Source organism: Stenella coeruleoalba (genome assembly GCF_951394435.1).
Source record: "Stenella coeruleoalba genome assembly, chromosome: 7".
Taxonomy (NCBI): Eukaryota; Metazoa; Chordata; class Mammalia; order Artiodactyla; family Delphinidae; genus Stenella; species Stenella coeruleoalba.
In genome coordinates, this window is record NC_137153.1 from 105,169,034 (window position 1) to 105,189,201 (window position 20,168).

A 20,168-nucleotide genomic window follows, 5' to 3' on the forward strand; every position below is an offset into this window, starting at 1 on the left:
GTTCACTGCGTAGGTTTAGGGCCCCGTAAGCCTAGGAGGTAAGTATTATTACTATTCTCGTTTTCACAGAGGAGGAGATCCAGGCTCAGAGAGGTGAAAGAACTTGTCCAAGATCATGCTGTTAGTGGGGGGCTCCACCATGGGGCCCAGGGCTGTCTTCTTCCACAGGCCACTGCTTCTTCTTAGGAAGGGCTCAGAGGGGAGTGGTTCTGGGCGGAAAGTGCTTGCAGGGATCTTGTGGGCAACGTGCTAGGGGTATCGGGGTGAGTAAGACATAGTCTGGCGAACTGGAGAAGAGAACTTATGTTGGAAACGAGTGAGAGGCTGGCCTGGGTGACCTAGACTGTCAAGATTAAACGGGCTCTTTAAACTAGTCAGGAATAACTGATTATTGGAAAGGTGGTGAAACTGAGGTCCAGTGAGAGGAAGGAAGGACCTTGTACAGAATCGCAGAGCAAGTTAGCGGCGTTACCAGAACGACGCTCTTCGCTTCTCGTTGCGTATTGGATTTGGACATTATACTCAATTCTCACAGGTGCCAGGACTCTCTCCTTTGCTTGGTTTATCGGAGGAAACATTGCCCCTTTATCAGACACCCCAAATGATATCTCACTAAGCAGGTGTCCTACCTTGGGGTTCATCATTCCTTAGAGTGGGAATGAGTGGACTTCTGTGGAGTGGTGGCGGGGTTTGGAGGGAGGTGTGTAAATCCCCTTCAACTTAGATGTCATATTGCAAATTCATGAGTTTCAGGCATTTTGATGATTAGAGAAAGTCAATAGTGTCCCCAGATTTTCAAGGAAATATAGAACTTCAAAAGATTACCACACATAGTAAGACTCAATAAAGTGTATAGACCAAGTGGCTGGATAAATTGATGAAAGTAATACCATAAGAAATGTTTCTTTTAAGAAATGAGTGAAGGACCCGGCAGTCTCATACACTGCCCCAAAAGAAAAGCAGGAAACACTTCTGGGGTGCGTCCTTTAGGGCCCCTCATTTTTTTTTTACCCAAGAAGATTTGAATGTAAAATCATTTTATCTGAGCTGCTATAGAGATTGAGATCTGAGAGAGGTGAAGAGACCAGTGGAAACTGTAAACCCTCCGTCTTTCAGGTTACCTGAGCCCTTCCCTTGGCCCCCATTTGCCCAGAAGTGGGACCTGTTAATAACTCCAGACTAGGAAATCACACTTCACCTCTCAATCAGAGGCCCTTGGGAAAGGGAGGTGTATAAACTAGCATTGATTATTACAGCCCTCATTGTGGCTAATAATAATCCTTCATCAAAATGATTCAGGCCCTTCTGCCATTGCTCCTCTGCTTAACTCTGGTGGAGGGGGTGACCCTACCATGTAGACATGGCCCCAGGAGGACCGCCATTTTGATAGCTGTTGATACCCACTTTGCTCTTCCCTTGAAAACACAGGGCAGCATCTCGCCAGTGGCCACATTGACCCACCAGGACCCACTGGCACACCATGACCCTGGTTCCCAGCATCATCTGATGTTCAGATTCCAGGTTCTGATGCTTTGGCTTGGATCTTCTGGCAGCAAAAACTGGGCAGAGGTCCTTTTACCTCTCTCTCTTTTTTTTTGCGGTACGCGGGCTTCTCACCGTTGTGGCCTCTCCCGTTGCGGAGCACAGGCTCCGGACGCGCAGGCTCAGCGGCCATGGCTCACGGGCCCGGCCGCTCCGCGGCATGTGGGATCTTCCCGGACCGGGGCACGAACCCGCGTCCCCTGCATCGGCAGGCGGACTGTCAACCACTGCGCCACCAGCGAAGCCCTTACCTCTCTCTTGAGCTTGTTAATGATGCCTCCCTTCTTAAGCCAGAAGATAAAGAGGTGATCAAAACAAAATTTTACCACATTTCTTGTTGGCTTCCCTTTCCTCCCTTTGTTTTTCCTTTCCCTGCAGCGTGATTTAAGCAAAAAGAATGTGAGCTTTTGTCAGACAGACTGGGATTCCACCCCTGGTTCTGCCCCAGCTGTTTGATCTTAGGAAAGCAATTTCACAGCCTTGAGCCTCAGTACTCTCATTTGTAAGATGGCTGTAAGGGCAGCCACGTTGAAGTGTCATGTTGAGAATTAAAAGAAATGGTGTGTACAAAATGCCAGGGCCCGAGAAAGCGCTTAGTAAAGACTCATCTCCAGGGGGCACCCTTACGAGAATCCCTGGCTACCCTCTCGGCCCCTGACCCCTTTGTCCCACCGAGGCCTTAGTTCTGGGAGCTGTGGAGACGCGATCCATCCTCCATGCTCTTCTCAGGACCTGGAGGTTAGCGTTCTCAGTCAAACAGCCACCACCCAGGAGAAGCGCTGAGTGTGGCCCTAAAACTGCTCTAATGCAGGTAGCACCGCAAACTCCCTTGCCCCTTAGAATCCAGGTGTACACAAAATACCCTGCGAACTCACAGCCCTAGAATCACTCCCGCCAAGGTCCTTTATCAAACGACCACTAAACGCACAGACCAAACCTACAGACATGCATGAGGGAAAAAATACTACTCTCAAGTTTTAAAAAAATAACATCAAAATCATAAATGTTTAATTAAATGGCTAAAATTGCAACGTTACTTCCATGACCTCGTCAGCCTCACCTCAACCACGTGGGGTGCCCTGGATATCAATTCTGGAGTGGGGCTTCTGAAGCAAGCATGTGCTCATCCTACAGAAATCTTTCTAGGGACTTCCCTGGCGGTCCAGTAGTTAAGACTCCGCGCTTCCACTGCAGGGGGCGTGTGTTCGATCCCTGGTGGGGGAACTAAGATCCCGCATGACGCATGACACGGCCAAAAAAACAAAATCTTTCTAAAAGGCCCACTGTCTGCTTCTGTCTAACCTCAGATTTCAACGCAGTCTATTCACTAGTTTGCAGAAGATACCTAATACCATCGAGCATCTTCTGATTTCTTTAGACTCTCCTGAAGATAGGGATGTGAGGTGAGTGCCCACACCTGCAGTGTCCAGGCTCCCGCCCAACCTCCGCTCTGTTCCTCACCCTTTACCCTCTCCCTCAGCATCCTGTCCTGACCTCCCTTCCTCTAGGAATTTCACATCCTCTCTCAGGCAGAGACCCTTTCATCTTTCTCAGAAGCAGATAGCCAGCCCTGGAGGATTCCGCTTTATCCCAAGGGTCTCATTGGGGCATCTTCCTCATAAAAACAGGGTCACCCCCAAAGGGGAGTTCTCATACCACTCCTAAGAGAATGCTGCTGCCTTCCTCTTATCGTCCTCCTACTTTGGAGATAACAGGGTCTAGGATGTCACTGGGTCCAAAGCACCACGAGGTGTTGATGGTAAAGCGCTACTCAAACGCTTCCTGGGGCCTGAGGAGCGCTGTGGAGAAGAAACGTGTTCAGGATCACACAGCTGCTTAGGAAGCCGCCTTTAGATATGAGCAGTGGTAGGAATACAGACCAAGCAGCAGTTTTATCTCTTAGATAATTCTTCCTGTCTCCCTCACTCCCTCACCCCCACTCTACTCTGAACGGTCGCTCAAGCTTCAGAAGTCCAGCCTAGTCTTACTTCAGGGTTCTTAGCTGCTGCCCCAGAATCCCTTTGGCCTTTTCTAAACCATGCCCCTCAACCCAGAACTCCCATCAAACCCTGAAACAGAGGGCAGAGCTGGGAGAAGCCTAGAGGTCACCAAGGCCAATCATTTCATTGTGCAGTGCAGAAACTGAGGTCCAAGACACGAAGGCATTTATGCAAGGTCACTGGGGCCACAAGGTCACCCAGGGGTCCTGACCCTAGAAATGGTGCCCTCTTGCTAGGTGCGCCCCTTCCCACCAACCTGGTGAAATAATCCCACTTTTGCATTCCCCAGCCCCTCCTATATGGCAGGTGTCCAGCATTCCAGGCTCTTCGCTCCGTCTTCTTAGGACATTCTCCATCAATTATCCCTGTCTGTGACTGCATCTTAGCACATTCTTTTTCTTTGTGTCTAACATACGGGGCCTCTTGGTAAAGAAATTCGGAAGTGAGCGACACCGTTCTGGACAGCGGGGAGGGGGAGGGAGTGGTGAAATCTTACTCTATGACTAGTTTTGATTTTGGCGTACTCCACTCGTCCACAGTCCTGATTCCATGAGGTTTTCCCTGGACAGCAGCTCCTCTTTGGCCATGCTCTTGGGTGCAGGCTCTGTAGCGGGGTCGAGAGCACGCAGGGGTCAGACAGACCCGGAGTGAGCCCCAGCTGTAGTTTGAGCAGCTCACTTTCCCACTCAGGGACTCACTTTTCTCACCTACAAAATGGGATTAATGACAAACTGGGTTATTAGGAGGATCAAGGAGATGGCGCCAGTGATTCTTCCTAGGCCTGCCTCATAGACTCAATTACAGACAGCTATTGGTAGAATGCCTTTCAGACGTTTAGGGGGGGAAATGGACAATTTAATAATCAAAATGTGATCTGACTCACCCAGGCTGGAGCTGAGAGAGCCCAGTTTTCCTGAGCAAATGATGCTTTCTGTGACTGCCAAGCCCAGCTCGGATGTCCTCTTTAGCTCCTTGGGATTCCAGGAGCCTAGAAATGTGCTTTCAGGACTAAAATCGGCAGACGATTGCATGCTTCTCTTGGTAGCTCCATTTCTCCTGCCTCAGCTTCTCCCTGACTTTATGCAGCCCTGGCACTGGGTGAGGCCTCTTCTGTATTAGTCTCCCTTGTTCTTCTTCTTCTTCTTGCGCTGTCACTTCTGTCAAGGTCTGTTTCTTTTTTTTTTTTTTTTTTAATGAATTTATTTATTTATTTTTGGCTGCGTTGGGTCTTTGTTGCCGCACGCGGGCTTTCTCTAGTTGTGGCGAGCAGGGACTACTCTGTTGCAGTGTGCGGGCTTCTCATTGCGGTGGCTTCTCTTGTTGCGGAACACGGGCTCTAGGCGTGTGGGCTTCAGTCGTTGTTGCACACGGGTTCAGTAGTTGTGGCTCGCGGGCTCTAGATCACAGGCTCAGCAGTTGTGGCACACGGGCTTAGTTGCTCCGTGGCATGTGGGATCTTCCTGGATCAGGGATCGAACCCATGTCCCCTGCATTGGCAGGCGGAGTCTTAACGACTGCGCCACCAGGGAAGTCCAAGGTCTGTTTCTTAACAGGAGCAATGAAGCCGAGTCTCCTCCCACTTCTACCTTTGGTGAATGCAGCCTCCTGAGTGCTGGTTGTCCTTATCCTGGTCCAGCTAGCTGCATTTTTGTTTTCTTAATACAGTGGCCAATACCCTTCCACATCCTAAAATATTAGAGCTGGACAAGAATTTAAAGACGGCTTTGGTTTAGGGACAGAGAGGTTAGGCGACTTGTTCAAGGTCACACGTAGATTCATAAACCCCACGCATTTAACAAATGGCTACTGAGGGCTTACCATGCGCCTGCCACAGGGTAGGTTCTGGGAATAAAAGAATGAACAAGACCACGTCCCAGACCTTAGGATGTGGGCAGTGCCAACACTGTATACAAGGCATTAAGAAAACCAGACATGGGTCTCCTGGCATTTCCCCCCTTGTGTTCTACTCTAGGTTAATTTCAGTCTTAAAAGGCACTCTCAAAGAAATGGGGTCTTCTAGATACTCTTTAAAATACAATAATAAAAACAGATCTATTTCTTTTGACAGTACATTTATAATTATTTTAATACTCACTAGAGATTGAAGTTTCCTTCGCCTGTAGACAGGCTGAGCAAGATTCATTTTCCTGACTTTAAAAGATGAACAAACAGAAGTACAGGGTCACATAACTTGCTGACATCGGCACTCTTCCCCTCAACCAGGGATTCCAGGCTCAGAAATGCCTTCACCTCGTGTCCTGAGTCATGTTCTCCCAGGAAACACAGGGAGAGGCATGAGAAAAGGAGGCATGGAAATGATAGAAGCGTCAGGATCCCTCCTAAAGCCGGTTACCTCTGGGGGCAGCTGGAGCTCAATCCCGCTGGGGAGGAGTGGGAGACAGGGTAGAACATTCCTCTGGAAACTGTCTTGTTAATGCCCCAGCTCCTTCACTGGTTGCGTGCTACGGCCGGGAGCACTGCCACCTCAGCGCTGTGAGCTTGCCCTGTGTGCAGCAGAGCCTCCCTGGTCAGAACAAAAGGCCTCCAGTGACAGATGGCTGCAGGTGCAGTATAGAGGTCAGAGCCAAGGGCATGGACAGCCGTGTCCTACCTACTTTCTTCAAAGCCCCAGGGTGGCTGCAGGGTGGCGGCCACAGCTAGGGCGTGGAAATGCTGATTCTGCACAGTTCAGTGCTTGCTGTGAGGTGGGGCATGTCCATGGTCCTGAATCACCGGTTCCTGCTTTAGCGTGCTTCTTCTTTTGACTGTGGTGCAGGGCTAACTCCTATTTACCCTCTCCCAGAACGTATTTTCTGGTTTGCATTTTCTCTCTTGATTAACGTTTTGCGATTTTTATGTTAGCTTTTGCCACAAAGGAACCATGACTTCCGCTTTGCAATCTATGATTTGCATAGCTGGTAGGGTGTACTTTTAAAGCACCTCAGCCCTTTCTCCAGAGGTATTTGATCCTTCTTGGGAAATTTAGAGAGGGTGTGCTTCCCTTATCTTTTGTGACTGCCCCCCCCACTAAGTGCTTGCTAGGCCGGGGCTCTCCCAAACACTGCCCCCGTCACAGGGGCCAAGCGAAAAAGCACTTTATGGTCTCTGGTATCCTGGAGCCCTCTCTGCTTCTGTGGAAGCCAAATGAGTCATCCTTCCACACCCTTTTTTCTTTTTACTTGGTGTAGAAGTATCTGTAGTTTGCAGTGTCACAGTTCATCAACGTGGAATCCTCTGTGGGGCTTGCAGACCCTAAACAGTCTTGTACTCCCCAGATGACTCACACAGACACAGGAGGAGAAAGAAGAAAGTGAACGGGGAGAGAAGCAACAGAGGAGCCTACATACCCTCCCAGCTTTCTTCTTTTTCATGCTTTATTTCTCTCCATAGTGCTTCCCACCTTCTAGCCTACTAAATAGTTTGCTTTTTTAGGATATTTTAATGCGTTCCTCCCTATTCCACTACAACATAAGCTCCAAGAGGGCAGGGCTTGGGTTTTGTTTTGTTCACTGCGTTGTCCCAACGCAGACAAGAATAGCTGGCACAGAGTAGGCACTAAATAGATGCTTATTGAATGAATGAAGGCTTCCATGCGACCCCTATGGTCCTTTCAGGTCTACTACTGAAGGCAGAGGTTAGGAGGGAGAGAGGGGGGAGGTGAGGAAGAAAAGAAGGGAGGGAAGGAGGGAGAGAAGCAAATAAGGAATTTGACAACACATTTTCTTTGGCAGCGCAGTTCGTAAATGTTGTTTCATCTGATCTTCTCATCACCCTGAAAGGCAGGAGCAATTGCTTTCTCTCTGTAGCTAAGAGACTTGGGGCTTGGCTCTCTCAGAATAGACCCTGAGAGCTCTGCTGAGCAAGTGTAGCCAACTTGCCATTAAAAACCACAAAATCAGCTTTAGACCCCACTTTAGTCTTTTATTAACCAGGAGAACTTGGTCAAGTCACTTGTCTCTCTTAAGTCCCTGTTTCCAAATGGGAGTCATCCTACTAAGAGCACTGTGGTGAGAATAAATGAGATCACATAGCAGAAGTACTCAGTACGTCGTAAATGATCAGTCTCGTCCCTGTCACCCCTCTCCAACTTCCAAATCCCGGAGCCTCCCATGTGATTCCAGTCCTCGTTGTCAACACCTTTCAAGAATAACGGGGAAGAGGAGAGTTTGGTTGAGAGATCCAAGTTTCAGGTCCATCTCTGATTGTCTTGGGGCGGTTTGGGGCAGGCTGTGCATCGATAATGTATGACCTGGCAGCGAACAGCCTGACTCCCCGTGTTTGACTTTTATGCGTAACGTTCCCCATCAGGCCAGCTTCCCGATGGCAGTCAGCACGTCTGCTGGAGCTGGCACGGGCTACGGGGGACGTGCTCATCTCTCAGCCGCTTTGGCAAAGCTGCACTGAATACTGGGGCCTGAAAAGAAAATCAAGCCTTCAGATACCACAATGCTCTTACTTCCAGGCATGGGGGGGCTAGGACAAATACAGGGGTACAGGGCTCAGAGAGGGAGCGGCAGCTAGAGGTCACACAGCACACTGATCCCAGAGGTCGGAAATGATTCTGATAGGAGCTTGCTCTGCCAGTTAAGAGAGGGCAAGGGCCTTCATCTCTGGGCTCGAATGTCCTTGGCAAAGGAGGGAGGATGGACTGAAGGATTATGGAGTTCTCTTTTCTATGCAGTGTAAGAGGTTTCAGAATCAAGAGTTAGGAGCCTTGAATTTTAATGCACTGTCGACATGGGATACGTCGCTCCCCAAGTTGCATCTCCTTTTTTTTTTGTGGCAGCTCTTTCTCTCCCTAGATTCCTCAGTTGTAAGTGGAAGGGTCTGGAATTATATGTGAAAGATCCTCTGGTTCTTCAAGTTGGCTTCAGTCCAGGCAGTGCCTGAATTGCGCTATCAGACCACACTCCGCACCCCACCCCGACCCCACCCACCCCCCACTAACCCTGCCTTCCTGTGTCCTCCAGGCAACAACAGTCTCCTGACCTGCATGGAAGACGGGCTGTGGTCCTTCCCAGAGGCCCTGTGCGAGCTCCTGTGCCTGGCCCCACCCCCGGTGCCCAACGCAGACCTCCAGACGGCCCGCTGCCGGGAGAACAAGCACAAGGTGGGCTCTTTCTGCAAGTACAAGTGCAGACCTGGATACCACGTGCCCGGCTCCTCCCGGAAGTCAAAGAAGTAAGTGGGGCTGCAAAGGCAAACTCACGTGCTTGGGGGGAGGAGAGCCAGGTCTGGCTGTCCGGTTAGAAGGAAGTGCTCACTTCTCTGCTAGAGACGGTACCCACCATTCCTCGCATTCTCTTTGGTGGGAATCTAGAAGGATATTGTTAACAACTGCCTGCCGGCTGTGTGCCCTCAGGCAACTGACTTCACTTCTCTGGGCCTCTACTTTTCAGCAATAAGATGGGGATGATAATAACAGTTACCACATAAGATTGCTGTGAAAAATGAATGAGGATGTGTATGTAAAGTGCTTGCAAAGTGCCTGGTATATAGTAAATGGTGGGTACTGATACCGTCCTTGCGCCAGGATCCATCAGAGGAGACGGGCCAGCAGGGCTTGAATTTTATTTCAGTCCACAGGTAACTCTTGCTTGGCCCTGAGAAAGGAACGTTTACCTTAGCCCTTACCACCCAACAGGACAGGCAGGGAATCAGGAAGGGGAAAGGGAGACGTGAGGCTAGCCGGCTCCAGAGGAACGTGGGTGCAGAGCGTGGCTCCAGCCGTTTGGTCCCTGAGATGTCTCTTCTTTTATCTCTTCCTTGAAGACGGGCCTTCAAGACCCAGTGCACCCAAGATGGCAGCTGGCAGGAGGGCGCTTGTGTTCCAGTGACTTGTGACCCACCTCCACCGAAGTTCCACGGGCTCTACCAGTGCACTAATGGCTTCCAGTTCAACAGCGAGTGCAGGGTCAAGTGTGAAGATAGTGATGCCACCCAGGTGAGACTCCTTGAACTTGAGGTCTATGCTTAGGTCCCGCTCCTCTCTGCTTACCAAAGAGCGGCCAGTGTTTTAAGAACCACGTCCTCGGGCTTCCCTGGTGGCGCAGTGGTTAAGAGTCCGCTTGCCGGTGCAGGGGACACGGGTTTGTGCCCCGGTCCGGGAAGATCCCACATGCCGCGGAGCGGCTGGGCCCGTGAGCCATGGCCGCTGGGCCTGCGCGTCCGGAGCCTGTGCTCTGTGACGGGAGAGGCCACAACAGTGAGAGGCCCGCGTACCGCAAATTAAAAAAAAAAAAAAAAACACATCCTCTAGGAGACTCTCTGTGGATGTCAGAATCGTATAATAGCAACATCAGCAACGCAGACGTAAGGGGCTGGGTTCTCGCCATCTTTCTTTGTAATCTCTCTGAGCCTCGTTGTCCTGCCTGTATCACTGCATTTTACTGGTTCAGAGATTCTTAGCTCTGAACCCCTATGAGAGAAATCACGTGTGGAATCCCAGTGTATGAAGTCGATCCGAGTTAAGGAATGACCAAGGCTGTCTGGCCAACTTTCTACCACCATCACCACTTATGCTGGTCCCTGAAATACTTAAACTCATGACTTTCACTGTCTTGAGACATCAGCTGACTCCTCAAGCATAAGGAGAAAGGGAGCCATATTAGGCTAGATGTACAGCTTTGAGAATACTGTGGAAGAAGGAAGGACAGAGGGAGATGGGATTTCATCTCAATCCACATGTAACAGACAAAGTCCAGCACTCCTGCCGGCCCTGCGGAAGGAGTTCTGTGAATGCATTTTCCTTCCTCCTGACACATACACTCCACCCACTAAGATGGGTAGGGAATCAAGAGTGGGAAAGAGAATGATGAGCCAGCTGGCTCCAGAGAAGACCTAAGTCCACGAGGAGCTCCAACCCTGAGAGAACCAACCATTTAGGGTTGGCACCTCAAGCCCCGTGCCTCACAGGTGTGCAAGGCCAGGGTCCAGCCAACTGGGCCCCAGTGCACGTTTCTCCCCCTGTCAGTCCTTCGTCTTTATTAGCATCTACCGAATACCAGACAGCATCAAAGCGGCATCCTCACCTCATCTCACTCCCACTCCCACATCCAGATAGCCACCACGTCCTCCCCGTTCTCTCTCTCAGTCAGCTTCTGAACTGTTCTCACCTGGCTCCAATGCCACCACCCTGACTCAGGCCACCAGCGTCACTCTCTGGGGCCGCCGTGCAGCTTCCTGACCATCTCCCTGCTTTCTCCTTGCCTCTCTCCAGTGTGTTGTTCGCATTTCAGCCAGAGTGGTTTGTTTAGAGCACAAATGTGATCGTAACAGTTCCCCTGCTCAAAGCCCTTTGTGAACCAGCGACCCCCATCTCCCTTAGGAGAAATCCCACCTGTGCATTCAGGACGTCTCCCCCATCACCAGTAAGACGGATCTCCCCTTCACCTGGGCATCCTCTGTGAAAAAGCCCCTGTCCCCTTTTCCAGCCACCTCCCTCCTAACCATCCTTCACCCTTCAGCCCAGGTAGCCCTCCTTCCAAGGACCTTTTCCTGACCCTTCCACTGTGGGCTCCATGCCCCTCCTAGGGGTCCCCCCATTCACAGCATCGACCACACTGCACTGTAATTCATTTCACCTCCCCCCTCCCCCCGCCAGGTTCTGAAATGCCTGACCACAGCTTTAATCTTCCCTGTGTTTTCAGCACTTGGGACAGTGCCAAGCACCTAATGGGTGCTCAGGAAGCGACAGGGCATGAGAGAGAGCTGCAGTGAACATCCAGGCCAGGCTCCTCATTTTCCAGACGAGAAAGCCACTCACCCACCCAAGGTGACATAGCTGGTGGCGGCTGAGTCAGAATCGGAACCCAGGTCCCCCCCAACTGTGGACAGACTGAATCCAATAGGCAGCACCTGAAACACTCAGGGATGTCTGTGCACCCGAGTCATCCCCATCCCCGGCTGCCAGGGAAGCGGAAGCCAGTGCTGAGAACAAGCAAAGGCCAGAGATTACCGTGGCCTCACGCAGCCGATGAACTTCCCTCTCTCTCCCTTACGTAAAACTGTTGCTAACAGTTACCAGAACTGCTGAGCCGAATAATATGCTGGCCGTGGTCACGTTATCAAACCGAAACCCAGTCTGCCTGCGGCCTGCCAAGTGCCTTTCATGGCCAGTTTGTATTTAAAGGAGAGGAAAATGTAAATTTATCAGACGACTCAAGCAGTTCTGTTTGGCAACTGGCAGAGAGGCCAGACACAAAGGAGCAGAGGGTATTGCTTGCCGGCTAGAAGAATGAGGGAACGCATGCCAAATGGGCTCCTAATACAATTGACGTTTCTAGTTTGTACTGCAAATGAATTTCCTCTACCCTCAGACCAGGGGCCTGAGAGCCAAATCTAGTATTCACCTCAGATCCCCTCTTGCTGCCTGTAAGCACAGCTGAAACGTACGGCACAGAGTATCTTGAGTCAAGCAGCTTGTGTGGAGCGAGAATTCTTTGCTTTCCAAACAAGTTCCAGATCCTGGCGAGAGAGGACAGGGACCGTTGCAGGGGAGGTTCACATACTCCTTCCCACGGCCACTAAAAGTACATTAGCAAATCAAACCTCGACTTCATTCATTCCTTGGGAGCCAGTATGATGCTGGATCTGGACTCTGAGTGTGAATCCTGGCTTCACCACTTGCTAGCTGGAGGACTTGGGCAAGTTGTTTAACTCTTTAAGCTTCAGTTTGCTCATTCATAAAATGGGGGAGGGGAAATAATACTACCTACCTTATAGTTTATTTGTGAGGGTTAAATGAGGTAATGAAAGTAAGGCATGCCTATGAGGAACCCCTGGAATTGTAGAGTGTACAACCTATGCCACCGTGCATGGCGGCCTTGGGGAAGGCACAGATGAACTAGCCTGCCTTTAAGGTCACTTCTAGTGGAGAGATGCCACATGCATCGTGATGTGCCACGTGGGCTCTTACAGAACCTGGAAACAAAGGCAATGGCTTGAAAGTCAGCCCTCTGTCGGCAGCTAGCCCCAGAAAGTCAGCCATCATGCATGAGGCCAGGGTATAGGTTGGGGAGACCAATAGGAACCATAGGAACCTGACCTCTAGCTCACATAAACCTGTAGAATATATAGACTCTCTAGATGAGCGCCACCCTGGAGAACCTTCTGCTGTGATGGAAGTGTTCCATGTCTGTGCTGTGCAATATGGTGGCCTCCAGCCATGTGTGGCTATGGACCGCTTGAAATACAGCTAAGTGACTGAACAGCTAAATGTTACATTTTACTTAATTTTAAATCATTCAAATTTAAATGTAAACAGCCACACTTGTATAGTGGCTGCCGTATTGAACAGTTCAGCTGTAGAATTTATAGTGTTATTATCCCTGTAAACCAAGACAGAGAACCTTAACAACAACAGCTTTTAAAAAAAATGTTTTTTAAGTATTTCCTGACTGCCAGCCTGAAGCCACAGATTTTCTCTCACTTTGACACCTCATAATAAACTTCTGAAAAAGCAGCGATGTGCCCATTTTGCAGATAAGGGAAGAAAGCCTGTGAAGCCAAGCTCTTGCCCACGGTTATGAGTTAGTAGGTGGCGATGACTGGCTCCAGGGCCCTGCTTTTCCCACTGTCTCCAGACATTTCCAGGGCAGGGAGTGGCAAAGGACAAGGATTCCATCTCCAGGCGACTGGAGAGAAGTGCTAATTGAGCATTTAATCTAACTCAGATGCCCCTAGGCTGTCCGAGGTGATAACACAGAGAGAAGCACTGTGGGAGGCTTTGTGGGCGATTAGGGGAGGGGGCAGTCTTGGGATGGGGACAGGGTCTGTGGGAGATGCATGCACAGGGGCTGCAGCAGGAGAGGAAGAAGCTAAAGGTGCTTTCGGAACGAAGTAATGCACTCGGTGGTGGACTTTAGCAACACAGCGGGAGCCAGAGAGGAAAGGTGGGAGTGGAGCCAGGAATGCACCCAGGTCTTTGCACGGATCACAGAGGAAGGATTTAGAAGCCTTTCCGCCACTAGTGGTGTGCAGCTGGCCCTGCCTTTGTGGGTCTGCTCTGGACTCAGCACAGCTCTCGCATGTATAATGCCTCCCAGAGCAGGGGCAGCTTCTAGTTTCAGGGTTGTCACATGCTTGCCTGAGAACGCAGGGCTTCCCAGAGGAAGTCAGAGACATCCCAGGCCCATGTGATGTTGGAGGTGGGCCAGACCTCAGAGATTTTCTACTGCAACACACTTACCTTATAGATGGGACCACTGGAGCCCAGAGAGGGGAAGCAACGTACCTCAAGTCACACAGCAAGTTATTGATACCAGCAGAGTCAGATCTGACACAGAGTCTCAGAGTCTCCTAACCAAGTCTCCTAACCAAGTCGTTGCACAAGCCACATTTTCTGCCCATCCTTACTCCTGGAGCTGTGTGTCACCCCTGTATCTCACTGGGAGGAAGCAAAATGCATGTAAGGCCATTGACTGGACACATAGGCAAAGAGTGAACAGCAGCTGTGATTTATTGAGCATTTACTGCATTTCAGTCTGGGCTAAGTGCTTTACACAGACTACTTCATTTAAGCCCCACAGCATCTGGCACTACTGTCCCGTTTTGAAGATGAGGAAGATGTGGTTCAGTGAGGTCAAGTGGCTTGCCCACCTTCTACAACTAGGAAGTCCAGGTAGAACGGAGACTCCAGTTGCTAGGTCAGGCTGCCTCCAAAGTTTAACTGTTTATATCCTGCGCTGCACCCTGCGGTTCTGCCTGGCTCTGGTGTTGCCATGTTTCTCTCTGCCATTATTTTGTTTTCATTCCTGCTAAGTAGCAAAGGTCTAGGTCTCCCTCTCCACTCATCCCCCAGCCTCTCCTCTCCACCTCCCCTCCCCTGCATTGTAGTAAAGCTCAGAGGCTTACAGGAAGAGGTCTGGCTCCGGCCCCGACGACCTGCGTGACTTGGGCCTGCTGCCTCCTTATTTTGGCGGCTGCCATCTCTAGAGTGTGGGTGACGCTGGGGCTGATTCTGAAGTTCCCTTGGAGACAGTGCAACAGGGTGGTTACGAGCTCAGCTCACCCTTAGAGGGCTCGATGTGTGTGTTAAGCTCTAAATGCTTCACGTAACCTAACTCACTTAATCCTCGCGGTGACTTTCTCAGGCCGTGAACTGCAGGCTTATTTAACAGTTGAGGAAACTGAGGCAGAGGGAAGTTAAGGAACTTCCCCAAGTGGGAAAGTTGCAGAGATGGGATTTGAACCTGGGCAGCTGGCTTAAGTCCATACTCTTAACCATTACACCAATACCATTTAAAAACTCATCTTTCACTTCCTAGCTGAGCCTCAGTTTCCAAATCTGTAAAAGGGACATAATTTCTACATTAACTACATCGTTAAAAGCATTTTTAAACGTGCGTAGAACGCTTGGCACATACTAGGTATCTGATACTGTGTTATATGCCTGCGGCTCTCTGTGGACCTGTGCAGCTGAAGAGGGCTCGAGAGAGCACAATATGCTCTTTTACAGATGGTTGCACAGGCACAGAGAGGCACAGTGCTTTGCTGAGGGACGCTCAGCCCCTGGTGAGAATTTTCCCCCTGCCATGCAGCCCTGTGCGTTTGGAGCCAAGTACACACAGTGGGTCCCCTGCCCGTGGTCTCTGGTCTTCCCAGATTGGGTCCTCAATGTCAGGTCATCTCTGATCAGACTAGACTCAACATCATGGATCTTACTCTTGAGGGTCCGCACCGGTTGGTAGGCAGCCCTGAGTGCACCAAGATCTATTCCCAAAGGAGGATTCGAACATCTGGAGAGGCTCCAGGAGGTCTGCCGTGCAGAGGGCACAGTAGGGGCAAAGGGATGGTGGTGGGAAGCAAGAGAGGTGTGCAGGAGAGACAGGTGACCCCAGACGAGCAGGAAGGACATGTGTGTAGCAAGAGATGGGGCTGGACATGCCGTCTGGGTTCCACTGTAGAAGCCTGCCCTGGACTGCCAGCCCTCAAGTAAGCCTTGTTTGAAAGTCCAGTCCAGAAGGATTCCGTCCTCTGTAAGGCCGATTTAGTCAGCAGCAGAAAGTGCTCGATGACCTGGGCAGGAGGGAGAGGGTCAAGAGGTAGCAAGACCAATAGCTTTATGCTCCCACCTTCTATAGTGGAGCCTCCCCAGTCTGAAATTCCCTGAGCAGATTCCAGTCAGTTCTAATACATTCTCTTTTGCAAACCGAGCTCTCCAGCCAGCTCTGGCCCACATAGTGCTGAGGTCTGCAGCCCTTCAGGGGCTGGAGGCCAAATGCATCATAGGCCCAGGCCAAGGCTCCAGGAAATTGGGGTCAATTTCCTACTCCCATGAGGGCCCAGCCGAATCACGGGGCCTGGGGCTCTGGGAGGGAGAGTCGGGGTTCTCTGAAGCCACATGAAGCTGCCTACACTTTCCCTGAGCTCACATGGAACCTCTGGGTGGACTCGGCAGTCATCCCACAGCTGCGTGCTCGGGATGGGCCACCCTTCTCCATGGCCACAGAGGCTTCCACCACAACTGGACCCTCCTCGTGCTGGTCCACGTGAGGCCCAGAGAGGGGCCCCCTTTCTCTCTAAATCCCCTCTCCTTGCAGCTGTTTTCTCAGACAGGGAAGCTTCAGCCTGCATCAACCCTTTCCAAGAGTTTATTTTTTCATGTGTGCACTCATTCATTTATTCCCATATTCGTTCATTTCTTCATCTCTTGATTCATGCATTCATTTCTCTTCTTGTGTTTTAAACAAATTCCTTCCATAACTGTCACCTGTTGACTCCATATCTTGTTAAACGGTTCTTGAGTGAGCAAAAATATTGAGTGACGAGTGAATGGACCAAAGGCCAGGACCCATTAAGTGTTGTGGAAGGCCCTGGGGATGCAGGGATGACTAAGGAGCTCATCGTCTAGGAGGGAGCAGTGGGGATAAAGAGGCAGTGGGTGTCAGAGACCTTCGGGTAGTGTTCTGTGCAGGACCGGGGTGGCGTTAGGACAAGATGGCTTGTGCCAGAAAAGGTCTGTGCCTGTGTTTGGGCAGGAGGGCAGGGGAGAGGGACAGAGCAGACAGGAGGAGAAGCACGGCCGTGTGACACCTCACGGGGTGCATTCAGGAATGCAGGCGACTGGTGGAGTTCAAGGTTAGCGGTGGTGCCGTGGGCAGCGGGGAGCTGGAGAATCAGGCAGAGTTAAGGCTCTGAGGGCTCTGGAGGCCAGACGCAGGGGCTTGAGTGGCAGCTGAAGGGCATGGGAGCCATTCCGCAGACATCTTCATTGGCGGAGCGTGGTCAGCTGCTCTGGCCCCACGTAGAGTTTCTCTTCTCATCCTAAACGTGAAAGAGGGAGACGCTATACAGCTTGTTCTCACACAGGAGGCCCCACTGTGCAGAGACTACCCGTGGTTCTCCAGTTCCAAGGGGTAGAGTCCAGACTCCATAAGTGTCTGTTTAAGGCTCCACACCTTACCTGTCGTACCAGCTCTTCCCGACTCCCTCCCTCTCGAACTTGCACGTGCCCTTTGGCCTTGCACAGGCCCTTCCCTCCCTGTTCTGCCTGATTCCACACAGAATCTTGAAAACTCTTTTCCGTATGTCACCTCCTCTCAGAGGCCTTCCCAGCTTGCCCCTCACATCCGGTTACTCTCGCCCGGTGCACACAGCGCGGTCACTGAGCAGGGTCCTGAACCCAGAGTGGACACTAAGAAACGGTCTTTGGATTTAGGGGTGGTTCTGAAATTTCGACAAAGGTGGACACCTCCCGTTAGAATCTTAGATGTGCAAAGCGGTTTGGAGGAAGGACGACGTCTGCAGGCTGCACTTGCCCGTGACGTTGCAGAAGATTGAGAAATGGGAAATGTTGCCTATTTTAAAGAACCAGAGGGGAGGGCGCAGATGGAAGTATCCCCCCAGCCACCCCCTTGGTGGCATTATTGCTGGAATGGAGGACGGGAAGGGGAAGGAGAGGAGGGAATCCCTGGAAGAGAAAGCTCCTCAGCGGAGCCAAGGTCGCCTACTTAGCACGTGGCAGAGCCCTGGCCTGGGACGCTTTCTCATCGATTGAGAGGAAACGAGCCTTGGTGTATGCCTGTCTCCTTCCAAACAGCGCCAGGACCCATGTTTACTCACGGTACACGTTGGGGGTGCACGTGGGTCCCACCTTCTCAGTTAAAAGCAAACAAACAAGCAGAACACATTTCTCCAATTGAAATCTCTGAAAGAGCACTGCTGAGATTTAGGAAACCTGGGAGTTAAACTCTCCAGGATGCTTTGAGCAAGTTTGTTCCCACACTGAGTCCTCAGTTTCCCTGTCTGTAAAATGGAGATATTACAGTTCCTCTGTCTGAGGGTGGTTGGGTTTCCACCACTGTTAAGAACTTGTTTTTTTAACATTTTCAGAGCTCTGGGGAGATGCAACACTCAGAGGCTTCTTCTGTGGAGGGTGGGGTCTCTCTTGGTCCTGACTGTGCTTCTGTGGCGTTCAGGGGCACGGGAGCAACGTCATCCACTGCCGGAAAGATGGTACCTGGAGCGGCTCCTTCCACGTCTGCCAGGAGATGCAAGGCCAGTGCTCAGCCCCGGACCAGCTCAACAGCAACCTGAAGCTGCAGTGCCCTGCAGGCTATGCCATCGGTACGACGGGCGTGTCGGGTTGAGCAGTGGGAGGGCGCGTCCTTCCAGGAGCTCGGGGCTCGCGCCCTGCCGAGGACTTGGGCAGCCGTGCTGTTTGAGACCTTGCGTGAGGCACTGGGGAAATGAAGAGGAATGAGACCAGACCCTGTCCTCCCAGAGAGAGAGTTCAGGGCATGGATGTTGGCAAAGCAGTGTTGGGTGAGCGTGCACAGTTGCACTGGAGTACAGAACAGCTGACTGGTGCCTCCGGGGGCACAGAAGGCTCCCAGAGGAAGGGATGCTTATACAGGGATTTGCAAGAGCTTGTGGGGCAAGAAGTGGCATTCCGGGCAGAAGGAATCATGTGGCAAAGGAAGGGAGGGATGAAAACACACATCCTGTTTAGGGAAGCAGTAGTGGTCCAGCGTGGCAGCCTTTGTTATTGATCTTGAAGTTTATGCAATGCTGATCGTTCGTAGTACCGACTGTGGTCAGTGCCGCGCCAAGCGCTGCAGAGGCGTTACCTCGTATCCTCTCAGTCACCTTTAACAGATGAGGAAATTGAGACTCAAAGGGATCTTTGCAACCTCTCCTTCTCCAAAGCCTGAGTCCTTTCCACGGCATCCCAGTTGCCTCCTAAATAGGGATGAACAGTGTTTTCAGAATACTATTTGCGTGGTGATAGACCAGCTTGCCAAGTGAAGGGAGACGACCTGGGGTGTGATGCCAGGAGTCTGCCTGGTGGAAAGCAGGTGTCTGGACAGACGCATTAATCACAGGCCCGCGGCTTTCTGGGGAGCTGGGTGTGCATTGAGTCTAATCTCAGTTGAGGGCGGTGATACTGACCTCTTGGGCTGATTCCCTAATTGACCACGATGAAAAGCCCAGGGAATTGGATGTCCTTTCTCATGGCCAGTCCTGGGACAATCACCAGGGATGTCTGGAGCAGAAGGTTATCTGTGCAGGCACTCACTCCCAGCCACACAGACTCAATGTGATCCTCACCTAGTAAAACAAGTTATCGTTTCATGTCCAGAAGGGAGGCCCATGGCTGGAGAGCAGAGGCGTGAGGGGGCCTGACCACTTCTTTTTAAAGATGGAAACATGCAGCCTCCAAGTGCAGAGGTTCTTCACCTGAACTCAGAGTAGGCATCAACCCTCCTGTGTCAGTCCAGGACGGGTCAGAAAACACCCACGGACACGGTCGCTGTCGTGCTGATTCCAGGGATACTTTAAGAACTTGCCGATCCGCCGATCCGAAGGGCCCTGACCAGGAGGGTTGCCGAGAGGCGGGATTTGTAGGGCCTGCCAGTGTACGCTTTCTAGAGAGCTGGGGCAACAGGTGCAGCAATGGCACGTAGCTTTGGCTCTTCCATCCCAAGACCAAGGCTTTCTCCTCTCCGTTACCCCTGAGGGGTGTTCATGGCTCTGGACGCTTCTGTCTGTGACGGGGTCCCTGTCCCCAGCTCAGTCAGGGCGTGCACCTGAATACCCAGTCACACTCACGACTGGCCTTGAGCAACCCTGGGAGAAAAAATTCTGATGAAAAACAGACCTACTGCACGTCTGCATCCACCAACACATTCAACACATATACTCATATACGCACAAATGCTTAACCAGATGCGCACACACACCATGTGGTGAGCCCATGCCTAGCACGTACGCTTCAGCGAGACGCCACACACGTTCGCCACCCATAAACCCGCGTGCAGCTCGCACACACATACACAAACACACCTCGTGGCCCCTTTGCACCTGTACTGTGTGTACCTGTCACAGGCACATGAAAGTGAGCCAGAATGCCTGGCTCTCTGCTGGCCCACAGAACGGTCAAGAGGGAGGGGGAGGGGGTGACGGTAGCATTTGCTTTACCCACTGAGCTTCTTCATGGTCAGAGCAGAAAGGGAAAGCAAGCTGTCTGACATCAGAACCTGAATCTCCTTCCCTTCCTCATGCTCCCGCGGCCATGCAGATGCCAGTTTTATGAATACGGTGAGCCGGGATGGGCGGTGGGCAGGTGAGGGTACACGGGGAAAGCTGAGAGAGTAGAAGCGGCCTGGGGCACTGAGGGGTGGC

The 20,168-nt window shown here is 51.4% G+C and overlaps 1 protein-coding gene across 4 annotated transcripts in view; it reads left to right on the forward strand.

The window, feature by feature from the left end:
* Nucleotides 1–20,168, forward strand: part of PAPPA (pappalysin 1) — a gene marked incomplete at its 5' end in the record, with an annotated part of 543,378 nt that overhangs the window by 472,991 nt on the left and 50,219 nt on the right. For all 4 annotated transcript variants that reach the window (XM_079927208.1, XM_079927210.1, XM_079927209.1 and 1 more), the window contains 3 exons: nt 8,513–8,723; nt 9,315–9,486; nt 17,963–18,110. In XM_079927208.1, coding sequence (XP_079783334.1) covers nt 8,513–8,723; nt 9,315–9,486; nt 17,963–18,110 — 531 coding nt within the window. The remainder of the gene's footprint in view (nt 1–8,512; nt 8,724–9,314; nt 9,487–17,962; nt 18,111–20,168) is intronic.